Source organism: Epinephelus fuscoguttatus, linkage group LG11, assembly GCF_011397635.1.
Source record: "Epinephelus fuscoguttatus linkage group LG11, E.fuscoguttatus.final_Chr_v1".
Taxonomy (NCBI): Eukaryota; Metazoa; Chordata; class Actinopteri; order Perciformes; family Serranidae; genus Epinephelus; species Epinephelus fuscoguttatus.
In genome coordinates, this window is record NC_064762.1 from 14752534 (window position 1) to 14765454 (window position 12921).

General features: G+C 42.2%; 2 protein-coding genes across 2 annotated transcripts in view; both read left to right on the top strand.

Moving 5' to 3' along the window:
- The first annotated feature begins 675 nt into the window (after window positions 1-675).
- batf (basic leucine zipper transcription factor, ATF-like) lies at window positions 676-9442 on the top strand. The gene is made up of 3 exons (XM_049589204.1): window positions 676-1404; window positions 2396-2500; window positions 7497-9442. The coding sequence occupies exons 1-3, from the start codon at window positions 1342-1344 to the stop codon at window positions 7701-7703; spliced, it is 375 nt and encodes a 124-aa protein (XP_049445161.1). The 5' UTR covers window positions 676-1341; the 3' UTR covers window positions 7704-9442.
- Window positions 9443-10062: 620 nt separating this feature from the next.
- flvcr2b (FLVCR heme transporter 2b) overlaps window positions 10063-12921 on the top strand; it is a 38304-nt gene continuing 35445 nt past the window's right edge. Inside the window, exon 1 of the mRNA XM_049589431.1 lies at window positions 10063-11126. Within this exon, the coding sequence (XP_049445388.1) occupies window positions 10542-11126 (585 nt within the window). The 5' untranslated portion in view covers window positions 10063-10541. The remainder of the gene's footprint in view (window positions 11127-12921) is intronic.

Genomic DNA, 12921 nt, shown 5'->3' on the forward strand with positions numbered 1-12921 from the left:
TGTTCTGCCAAGCAAAGCTGTTTTGGTCCTGATTCTTTCTTTTTTTTTTTTCTCACAAGAAAATCTTGTTCCTGCATCACCAAATGCTACCTCGTGATGGGGGTAAACAAGAAAATAATACAAGGAGTCACATATGCGGCTTCATAGTCCACCCTGGCGCTTCAATGCAGATCTCGTTGGACGTTAAAGCTGCAGCATGTGTCATGTCACACCCCCTGTGTACATTCAGTGAATAATTAACCTCCTCAACCTGTACATTTTCTGGAAGATTCCCCCACACTGACTTCAGCATCTTCACAGCTAGTCATTTAGAGTAAAATACATTGAGGGAATTCTAGGTGGGGTTTAGGGGAGCTCCGGGCCCTCGACGTGGCCTCATGTTGTCGCAGCTGGCATGTGGCGAGCAATGAGCGTGGTTCTGGAAATCACCATGAAATGTGTGTAAATGTGCACAAAGCAGTCATCCATGTGGAGTTTTAGGATGCGCTGTCTCTTGAGGATTTGGTCGAAACATATCGTGTGCGGCGGCTAAAAAAAGAGGAAGCGGGAATGCCCATGATGGCTGCTTAACACACTTACCAAACCCGCCACACACACACACACACACACACATACAAACACACATACACACATATACACACACACAAACACACATAATCACAAGTAAAGAAAAGGTTGCAGCAAGGTTAATATCATGTCTTTTAGTGGTAAGTTTTTCTTCCATTTTGGTTTTTCTGCCACCAAATATTAACTCCTAAACAATATTATTATTTTTTAACAAGTAGTGTTGTCGGTATAGGACTTGGAACTTGTTTTGAAGCCGTTAACATCCACTCATATTTACTGAAATTGTAATTTAAACCCCTCCACTATGTTATTTTTCTGGAGTTTACAAGATTACCTTATGTGCTTTAACTTTCCATCAGACATGTGACTTCCAGTCTAATGCAACTTACCCAGATTCTTACCAGAAGTCACATCAGATACAGCTAATTAGGCAGACACCGAGTCTCACAGTGTGTGTGTGTGTGTGTGTGTGTGTGTGTCAGAGAGAGAGAGAGAGAGACAGAGAGAGAGAGAGAGAGCGCGAGAGCGAGAGATAAAGGAAGAGAGCATGAGCGAGAGAGTGAAAGAGAAGGAGGAGTGACAGAAAGGAAAAGAAAAGAGGGAAGAAAGAGACTCATTAAGCCAAGTTCCTCTCAGCACTCGTTCTGGTACATAGACTCTCTCTCTGACGTTCTTTCTCTCTATCTCTCTCACACACACACACCACACACACAAACTCAAAAACACAAAGCAGAAGTGGACAAAGACACACGGTTTCAGTCGCCACGGTTGGCTATGGCTCAGGGCTCTGACAGCAATGACACAAGTTACAAGTCCCCATCACCTGGCAGCAGGCCGGTAAGTGTGCTCTTCCATTCTTGACAATGTGCTTGTTTACATCCTTGTTACACTGACGATCTATAGATTCACAAATCCTGTGAAATTAACGGTACATATTCTTCCTAAATCTGTGATTGGATGCAGTGTTTGATGCATATTCAGTGGGCAGCAGCACAGCCTATCAACGAGACACTAGTTCTGTCTCTGTTGGCTCTTTTCACAGCTTCTCCAGAAGTGTTTCACATGCACACATGGGCTGCAGGCATGACTCGCTTCAAGTGTAGGCTTTTGTGAATTGCAAAAAAAAATGTATCACTCGTCCAAGTTGTGGGAATCCTTTGTTTTTTAGCAAGTCCCTCAGAGCTGTCAGGAACAGACAGCGTGTTAAACACAGTGTGTGCTGTACGTTTCCCTGCATGTGAGGCTTGCAGCACATGTGCCAGTCCCTTTGCACACTGTTGCTCATTTTCTTGCTCTCATGTGGAAATAAATGCTGTTTTTATAATGTTTTTATACATTAAATGTTACATGTTACATGTTTTTATACATGTGACAATCTGGGAGCCTCACTGCATGTGGATAAAGCAATCTCCAGCAACAGCAGTTGCTTTGTGGTCTTTCAGCAGTGCGTTAACGGACAGTTCAGAAGACGTTAGATAATGAATTTGTTATCTCTTTGATGTACAACTGACTCAGCATTTTCAAATGGATTACTTATTACGATACCAAGAAAATTGAGTGTTCAGGACATGAAACAGGGTGTGCGTTATACCTAACTGATGACTCAGCCACTCCCAGACCCTGCCCTTCAATGTTAGGTGTAAAGTTAAACCCATCTTCTGTCAAACTGTCGTTGAAACAGACCATGATTCCATTTCGCACATAAACCCACCGTTGACATAATCTACAACAGTCTGAGCATCGCTTTACCAGGGTCAGGAACATCTCTGTGCCCACCTGTTTGGTGTTTGTGTCATTGCACTCACACTAACTGTTTGTGTTTTGTCAGAGCTCCTCAGATGATGCGAAGAAGGTGATCCGGCGAGAGAAGAACCGGATCGCTGCTCAGAAGAGCAGGATGAGGCAAACCCAGAAAGCTGACAGCCTCCACTTGGTGAGGGACCCATACACACACACCAGAAGCAACATTTAACACTGACTTATACTTCTTAGGAGCCAAAGAGACACAAACTAAAAAGATGGAAGATTGTTCTAACCCCAAAAACTGTCATTTAGTTATAGCTTTATTGTACTGCAATGCTGGAGGTACACACTAAAGGATGTTCAGCAGATGTAGCATTGGTTAGGGCATCCTGCACGGAGTGATGGAGTGACGTTAGCACTGTTTAGCAGAGGGGGGACCAAGTCATTGTTTTGAAGGTCACATGGAAGTTTCAAGTCTTTGCATTCAAATTCTAAGTCAAGACCCAAGTCCTGAACTTGGAGTTTTGAGTCTTAAACAAGTCATAATTTGCTCCTCACCAGATGTAATACCAGTAAAACTGAATTTAGATAGATAGATAGATAGATAGATAGATAGATAGATAGTACTTTATCGATCCCAAACTGGGAAATTCTTTCTTTATTTACAAAAAATACGAATGCTTTTCAAGATTTGCTTTGTTTGTTAAAAACAGTTTGCTAAGCATTGGCTCACAATGTTAATATCAGGCAGCTGTGGCTCAGAAGGTAGAGCGGATCGTCCACTAATCGGACGATCCTCAGTTTCTTGAGTCCCCCCGCCAGAGTATCCTTGAGCAACATACTGAACCCCAAATTGCTCCCGATGGCTGTTCTATTGGTGTTTGAATGTGTTAAAACCTGAGTAGCAGGTGGCACCTTGTATGGTAGCCTGGGCCATCAGGGTGTGAACGTTCGTGTGAATGTGACTCGTAGTGTAACAAGTGCTTTGAGTAGTCGGAAGAAATGCAGGTCCATTTACCATTAGTCTTGACTTATTGTTCTTTGTGCAACTTCAAACGTCAACCGAAGTTGGTAGTTGTTGCCTCTCCTTCTGTAACTTTCAACCCATACCTGTCGCATACTTCTATTCGTTTATTCAGTATCATTTATTCAAACTGGCGCTTAGAAACGTAAATTTAGTCCTCCATGGTTCTCTCCTGTAACTTCATTGGATGCTGTCGGACTGGTTCAAACAAAGTGTGGGAAATCAAGTGTCGACTTCCTGGGAATGAAAAGCGGTAACGTTAGCTCATTCAGGAAATGAAGTGATTCATTGCACACTAAGTATTTAAAGGTCAAAAGGCTCAAGTCCAAGTGAAGCCATGAGCTATTGGTGTGAAGCTCCAAGTCAAGTTGCAAGGCTTTTTTGTCAAGTCACCAAATTTGTGACTCAAATCTGACTTGAGCTCAATTCATGTGACCTGAGTCCACACCTCTGCATTCTAGATTAAAGAACAGTTATGTCATCTCAATGTTTTTGCCGTAAATTATGATAAAATGGGCCGATTGACAAGCAGCCTCTGGGAACTAGATTGTACTATATTTACGAAACGCCACCTGACCATGTGGCGATGTGTCATGGCTTCTGTTGGGCTGTACACTTGGACGCTGCTCTGTGTGTTTGCAGAAGCTTAAGGAATAAATTAGCACGTGTGGGCAATCACTCCCTTTTTGCAGCAGATTCCAGCACCAGAGAGTGCAGCGCTGAATATGATAACAGAAGGGCGTACTGCTTTGTTTTGTTGCCCCCGTTATTCTTTTATACAACTCATTTCGTGTGATAGTTCTAGTCAGCGTTGTCTCAGGTTTAAGTTGTTTGACGTGAGATGTGTCGCTCATTCATTGATGAAGGCTTATCAAAGACCTTCGACATTTTGGACATTTTTGGATTTCTTTACAAATCTTCAATGATCTTTAAATCTACGAACACAGTGGCTTCTCCAGTAATGATGCTATTATCGTACGGATCCTTTATACCCTGAAATAACTCTACATGCTGTCACATCTTACATCAGCACACATTTCGACACACTGACCACATATCTACTATCTGTGTGACTTCCTCGTGCGAGCTGAGATGATCTGTGCTGCACTGTACTCCTGCTCAGAGCAGCTGTTTCTGTGAACTTTATCAAATAAACTGAGGAGATAGTGACCTTCAGAAAAGCCAAACTGTAGGCAGTAGTAGATCCAGAGATTTGAATACATTCCTGTGAAACTTGGTGTGTGTTATCAATGTCTTTAATGCCTGTCAGAGTCACAGAGAACACCAGGGGACCACAGAGCATACTGTGGTTTCTCTGTCATCGTCTCAGTAGATAAACAGGAAGGCGAATTTTCCCTCTCTGTGACACCGTGCCTTATTTCCTGTTTCTTCAGTAGTATTTTTTTCTTCTGTGTAAATTGTATGTCGTGGGCAGGAGGGGAGAAAAAGGCAGTCACTTCTTGTAAAGCGCTGATAGCAGTGGGCTGTATTTGGCTAAGTGACGCAAGTACAGGGGTTTGCCCAAAGATTCTGACAGTAAGGACGCACAGCTCAGTGCTATACTCTCTCGGCCAGGGTGCGATGACCTTTTCATTAACCGAGTGGAAGATTTTCTCCCCTGCTGTTCCCACACCAAAAAGACTTTCAGTTGCTCACGTAGAGTTTGCTCTACTTGTATGATCTCTGAAGGTGATGATCAGTAGGAAAGATACTCTATAGACCTTGTTTTGGTAAATGCATATGTCATCCAAAATGTAAGATTGTGGTGCCTCAGTCAGTTTGTAGTGTAAATTCTGTATTTGAATCAGTGTTCATGGGTTAATGTTGAAGGACTATGCACTTTCACAACATTGTTTACCTTACAGTAAAGTAGATAAGTCTCGCTGTAGATTTAATGTGTTTTTGCTGACTCCAGAGCAACCTTTCATCTTCATTAATTTTAGTTTTATAAAGTTTGAATTGACAGTTACATGTCTCTCTAAGACAGTGAAAATGCAAAACAACAATCCAGTATTTCACCTGCGTTACCAGCTGGTTATAAGGTTACTCTGGACAAAAATAAAAGGAGCATACAACTGTTTTAGTCAGGTTTTAAGAAAATTTTAAAAGTGTATTTTAGCCTACACCCCTGCCAAAAATTTCCGCAGAGTACTCTAGTATTCTTTTTTTGAATATATATTTTTCCTAGCATGACTTGTCACACAGCTCCTGTACAATATATAGAAATCGACATGCCAAGCCTTGCTTGAGATAGACAATCCATCATAATAATAAATGTCTACATTACGTTTTTGTGAATTATATTGCGTTAAATGACAATATTCATCAGATATATACACTATATATAATGACCTATCTCAAGAAAGATTCATACATGTTGATGCTGACACTTACCGAACTGAATGGAAACTACTGTCTACCATGAAATTAGAAACAGTCCGCAGCCACTCTAGCAGCTCTGTGAGGCTTTACAGTACAGCCAGCATGTAACATGCTAACAGTGGCATCCAAGGGGTCTTGCCTCGTGTACATGCTGATGCTTATCAGGCATAGTGTTCACTAAGTTCATCATCTTACTTTAGTGTGTTAGCTCATGTTTGCTAATGTACACAAAGTACAACTGAAACTGATGGGAAAGTCCGTGGGTTTGCTGAAGTGGAAAAGTCTGTCACCAGATTTCATGGAATGTGGATTAATTTCACTCAAAACTACAAATGTCAGCCACATAATGGTGCCAAATAAAAGTCAGGGTATCATCAAAGTCTGTTGTTTTAAAATTCTGGAGAACATACTGTACTGATATATCAGTTTGGACCAAAGAGGTGAACAAACCAACAGACAGACAGTCATTGTCATCCATTCAGCATATACATTCAAGTAGATCTTTAATGCTTTGGAAAATGGTCGGCGGTAAAATCTTAGCCCAGTTGCTAGAAGAAAATGTTGGCATTGTGCCTTTCTGCAAACCACAAGTACGTTACATTTGTGCCTTTCATACGTAGGCTATCATATCAACGTTTCTAAAGAGATGTAGTTCTGATTACATGTATATGAGCTGACTTTGGCTTCAGTAGGTCTAGGGGATGGTCGATGTCGTGACCTAAAGGTGAAATGGCTGCCAAGGAGCAGACCACTGTTCGAGATCGACAAAAAACTGTGTTTTAGCGAGACATTGAGGCATTTCTAGCTGTGATTATGCTACAAAGAGGTAAAGGTTTTAGCAAGACATAAGCTGCTTTTCCAGCCATGATTATGCCACCGAAAGTGGTGTTTTTTAGTAAGACATCGACGTTGTTTCAAGCCGTGATTGTGCTCAAAAAAGGGAGAACTTTAGCAGGACATCAGCAGCATTTTCAGTTGTGATTGTGCCACCAAAAGTGGTGTTTGTAGCGAGACATCATCATCGTTTCCACCTGTGAATATGCCACAAAAGGGGGGTGTTTAGCAGGACATTGCTGGTGTTTCCAGCTGTGACTGTGCTTAAAAAAATAGGGTTGTTTTAGTGAGACATCAACAGAATTTCCAGTGGTGATTGTGCCACCAAAAAGTTTTTTCTTTAGCAAGACATTTAGGTTGTTTCCAACCTTGACTGTGCTCAAAAAATGGGGAGTTTTGTCAAGACATTGGTGGCATTTTCAGGGGCAACTGTGCCACCAAAAGAGGTGGTTTTTTTTTGCAAGACATAACCATCATTTACAGCCATGATTATGCCACAGAAAGGGGGTATTTTAGCGAGACAGCTGCATTTCCAGCAACATTGTGCCACTAAAAGTGTTGTTTTTCTAGCAAGACATTGACGTTGTTTCCAACCTTGATTGTGCTCAAAAAAGGGGGAGTTTTTGCAAGACATCGGCAGAATTTTCAGTTGTCATTGTGCCACCAAAACCGGGCATTTTAGGCTAAAACATGATCTTTCCTAAACCGTAACCAAGACGTTTTTGTGCCTTAACATCCACATATCCGTGGTATGAGGGAAAGTAAAATCTCAACATTTATTCTTGCGACTGGTTTGAAAATATATTCAGATTTGTGGTTCAAGCACTAAAACTTGCAAAAATACTTGCATGGAAACAGAATATGCTGCAGATATTATTTTAAATCATCAAATCTAACTAAATCTAAGACCTTTCTGCTCTAACATCCTGTCGCTTTGTGTTTCCAGGAGAGTGAGAACCTGGAGAAGGAGAACGCTGCCCTGAGGAAGGAGGTGAAGCAGCTGACAGAGGAGGCCAAGTATCTCACCTCCGTGCTGAACAGTCACGAACCTCAGTGCACCGGTCTGGCTCTGCAGACCCCCGACCTCCTCTACCCTCCTCATCACAGCAGCTACCACCATCAGCACATCACTGTACCACACTACCAGCACTGACCTGACTGACAACTGAGGCGGCCTGAGGGCGTGCTGCGAACAGATGACTGACCTCAATGGAGAGAAAGACTGACTGGAGATGTGTCAATAAGTGTTGTTCAAAACTGAGGAGTATAACAGGCCAACATGTCCGCCAAACGATGACAGTATGGACCCCAAACTGTAACAAGCAGTGTTGAAAAGTATTTATTTGTGCTTGTGTTCATCTCTTTGCTTTTACCTGATTAATATCAGTGATCTGTGTGTGAACTTAAAGGTCCAGTGTGCAGGATTTAGGGGGGATGTCATGGCAGGAGTGGAATAGTAATAAATATGTTTTCTTTAGTGTTTAATCACCTGAAAATAAGAATCAATGTGTTTCCGTTACCTTAGAATGAGCTGTTTATATCTACATAGGGAGTGTGTCCTTGTCCACGGAGACGTTTCTACACTAGCCCAGAACAAACAAACCAAACCCTGGCGCTAGAATGTGCCATTTGCATTTTCGTGTTGGCCGCCATATTTAGCAGCCCCTCCATTATGAGCAGCACCGGAAAAACAGTTATTTTTAACATGAAACTGCTTGATTTATTGTTTGGTTCCAGCTAAAATCACCAGGTCCATTAGTTTTGGTGAGGAGGAGACCTCTGTGGATAATTTGGCTCCTGGTGAAAACCTCCTGAATGTCTGGATCTTAAGTTATCGGAGAAAAAATGTGACACACACATTAACAGTTGCTAGCGACCTGTCTCTGACGAGCTCAACAGCATCCAAGAAACACTGATTTGTGACATGAAATGACTTTATGCAGTGTTTTTATTAGTTTAAATCACCTGGTCATTTTGTTTTGAAGAAAAGGAGACCTCTGCGCATCATTTGGCTCCTGGTAAATACTCCCTGAAAGTCTGTATCTTAAGTTATCAGAGAAAAAAGTGGAGCACACATTAGCAGTTGCTGGGCTAGCGACCATGAAATCACTGATTTGTAATATGAAATTGCTTTATTCAGTGTTTTTACTGGTTTTAATCGCCTGATCGATTTGTTTTGAAGAGGAGGAGACCTCTGCGGATAATTAAGCTCTCGGTAAAAACCTCCTGAATGTCTGTATCTTGGATTATCAGAGAAAAAAGCTGAGCACGCATTAGCAAGTGCTGGGCTAGCGGCCTGTCTCAAACATGCCAAACAGTGTCAGAGAAACACAGATTTTTGTGAAACTGCTTTATTCGGTGTATTTATAGGTTAAAAATCACCTTGTCTGTTTATTTTGAAGAGGAGGAAACCTCTGTGGATAATTTGGCTCTTTGTAAAAACCTCCTGAACGATGAACACTGCGAAAATTCTAACCAGGAGATAAGAATCTTCACCGATGGATGTCACTAAACCCCCCCTTAAATCCTACACACTGCTCCTTTAAATGGCTCCATGAGTAGAATATCAACCAGTCTATGTTTACATCGGGAGAAAAAAAAAACTACTGTATGTTCAGGTGACTCAGACGATACAGTATTTTTGTAAATTTCTATTGTCATGGAGAGCACCTTTTGTCATCCCATCATGTTTTGAGTGTTTATTAATGTGTTTCAGTGTGTAAATGTAGATCGATAATGCTCAGGAGATTTTTTGACAGATTTGATTGTGGACAAAAAGAATGTATAAAGTCGAGATCCTTAAAAAAATAAGGCTTCAATGTACCAAAAAAAAAGAAAAAAAAAAGAAACAGCTGGCAGTGAAGAATGGGCATTCAAAGGGTCTTGACTTGTGTACTGGTGATGACGCTGTGAGGAGACCCAGCTAAAGATATTTATTAAATGTGATGCCTTTTAGGTGATCATCTCTGACCTCCACTGGGTTGTCATTATTCATGCTTTCACGCTGTGTTTTTCTGTGTGTGTGTGTGTGTGTGTGTGTGTGTGTGTGTGTGTGTGTGTGTGTGTGCGTGTGTGAGAGAGTGAAATCTGCTCTGGTCCTGATAAGACAAGGGACAGTAACAAACCACCTTTTATTTATGTGAGGAGGAGGGAGTCCCTAGATGGCACTGTTCACCAGGCACAAAAATAATCATTCATAGCCTGCCATGAGGGGGTATGAATTAATGTTTTGTCCCTGAACACAACTGAGGCTTTCATGACATTCGCTTTTTTTGTGATCTTTTCATTATTATAAGCCAAATAGGCGAAATACTAGCATTTTTTGTTCAATCTGGAAGTGATAAGTGGTTATAAATGGCATGTTTTACAAATTCCACTACAGACTGTATCAGAGTAGAGACGGTGGCGTTTAAGGACGTTACAAAGTGTAGTAAAAGTGAGATATCTCGGTGTTACATGCTGCTCAGACACCACAAAGAGCACTTTATTGAAACTCCGCCCTTGTGCCTGAGTTGACCGACTTGTTCCAAGATCCCAATGCGGTTTTAGGTCCGGGTGTAGGGTCACAGCAGACGCTCCTACACGTGTGTACACTCGGAAACAGTCCGTAACGGCTCTTAGTCATTCATGAAATTATCTATAACTAATTCATTGTGATTGTAGCCTACATATTTCAGGCGTGAGCTCGACCACTGCAGCAGCTAGGGAGGAAATGCCGCGTACTCTGGAAGTTGTGAAGCTCTCACTAGTTTCGTGTTGACTCTTCTGGAGATTTGAAGCATTTATTTATATTGAACTTCTGCTTTTAAGCTGTAAAAACATGAAGCTGTAGGCCTGTGTGACGATCACAGCGCTGGGTGTTTAGTGTTCACCCATTAAATAGGGCAACCCTCAGCCACTTCAGTTTGCATGTGGTTTTAACCCACAGCAGTCGAGTTGGTCGGAGTGTGAACTTTATACTCCATGAGTATATTTAGTAGAGTGGGTTAATATGAGCGAGAAACACGCGCTAGGAGAGACTAAACAAGACGAGGAGACTAAAGAGGACTTGGAGAACCATGTTAAGCTGGAGGCGGGTGACGCGGTGCTGCGCGCCGACGATCCGAGTCAGCTGGACGGTCATGAAGCGCTGCGACCCATCCGCCTGTACAAGCGGCGCTGGATGATCGTCCTCCTCTTCAGCTCCTATTCACTGTGCAACTCCTTCCAATGGATACAGTACGGCATCATCAACAACATCTTCATGAAGTTCTACGGCGTGGACGCCTTCACCATAGACTGGATGTCCATGATCTACATGCTGACATACATTCCCTTTATCTTCCCGGTGACCTGGCTGCTGGACAAAAAGGGGCTCCGGGTCATCGCGTTGGTGGCCACCGCGCTCAACTGTGCGGGCACGTGGATCAAAGTGGCCAGCGTTAAACCCAACCTGTTCCCCGTCACCTTTCTGGGACAGTTTTCCTGCTCCTTCGCGCAGGTGTTCATCCTCGGGATGCCGTCGAGGATCGCGTCAGTGTGGTTCGGCTCAGAGGAGGTGTCCACCGCCTGCTCCATCGGAGTCTTCGGGAATCAGGTAGGATGCAAGAAAACACACACTGTGCTCCAATCAGTGGGTGCACCAAGTTAGCTTTTCACCGACTCGATCACTGATTTAAACTTAATGTAGCCTAATAGCTCCACTAACCTCCGACCGTGCGGACATTCCCACATCTGTGTGGCACGTTTGCGTAATTACGCACGTTCAGGGTCAGGGATCACAGTGCACCTGTGCGTCAAGCAACAACTCTTGCTGAGAATGAATGGCTGCAACAAACCAGCATGTAAGAAGAGACACAGATGGAAACCCCCACTATGCCCTAATGTGTGTAACATCCCATGAATGTATTGTAGGTCATTGCAAAATCAGACAACTTGTATCACAAGACAGTTTCTCTAATGTCATATACATATTAAACACATGTCTAGACACAGAGGCCTTTAAAAGAAAGCTATTTATTATTCATAAGCATCAAACACATGAATGAAAGGCTCATATTGACAGAAACCAATACCAGGATTGGAAATTAGCACCAGCCACCAGCCAAATGCTTTTGTGGCTGGTAGATTTTGGATCCACCAGCTACAATGGCAGGTGGACAGAAAACATTATTTTCCATCCTTGCTAGTATCTAGGGGTGGGAATCACCAAAGGATCCGTGATACACTATTTTCACGATACTTAAGTCATGATACAATATCGTTGTGATATCAAATATGCTGAGTATTGCAACAAAATATATTGAACCTTTGTCAAAGTTTGTTTTATCTAATGAGAAAAAGTTTTGTCTATTAATCTCACCTTAGCCATTTTTTTCCACCAGCAAAAATACTTGGCACTGCATGACGATATGATATTGCCACATAAAAAATATGACGGGACGTTGCTTTATCGATTTCCCCCCCACCCCTACTAGTAACTATAGAAAGCTGTCTGAAAGCAAGCATGTAAACCTGGGGTTTGTGGGTCAAACATCAGAAAATTTTCAGCATCAAACACTTAATTTCTTGAATTCTGGTCAATGTTTAGCCACCCGTTTGTACATTTTCTGTATCAGTTTACAGTTAATGTCTCCACCAATCAACATCCTGAACGAAACAAACTAATAAAGGACTTAAATTTGTGTAAATCACCAAAATCACAAAGTTAAAGGGCAGCGAAAGAAACCATTTATAATTTCACTTTGCTGAAAAACTATGTCTCGGAGCTGTGAGCAGATTGGGATGTCCTCAGGTCCCCTGACAAAGCTGCTCCACAGATGTTGTTCCCGGCCCAGTGAACACAGACGAGATTTGGAAAAGTGCCTGGACTTCGAAAGGACACAAAAAACAAGCACGTTCTATACTTCTTCAAGGACGGCCCAGTCGCCTGAGGGAAATGTTGGCACTTTACTCTCCTGAAGACCACACATGCGTTACATTTGTATGTTTCATACTGTAAGATGAGATTTATTTTCGTGAAGATGTATCCAGTAGATTGTCTTGTCTTCTCGGTTCATTATTTTGCATCTACATAATTTAATGTTAACTACATTCATATATTGTTTACATATATTATTTTGCTCTTTACGTTAAATTTGGAACTATATATTATTGTCCCCATTACGTGCAGGTGATGAGAGTTTCTAAAGTGACGTACACCGATCAACCAAAACATTAAGATGTGAACAACATTAATCATCTTGTTACAATGTTCTTTTGGGAAATCTTGAGCTCTGACATGTATGTGGTTGCCACCTGATGTGCTCCACCTACCTAAACACCAGTGCAGACTAGGTACCCCCCCTCATGGCAGTGGCACTCCTCAGTAGCTGTGGCCCCAGCAGGACAGT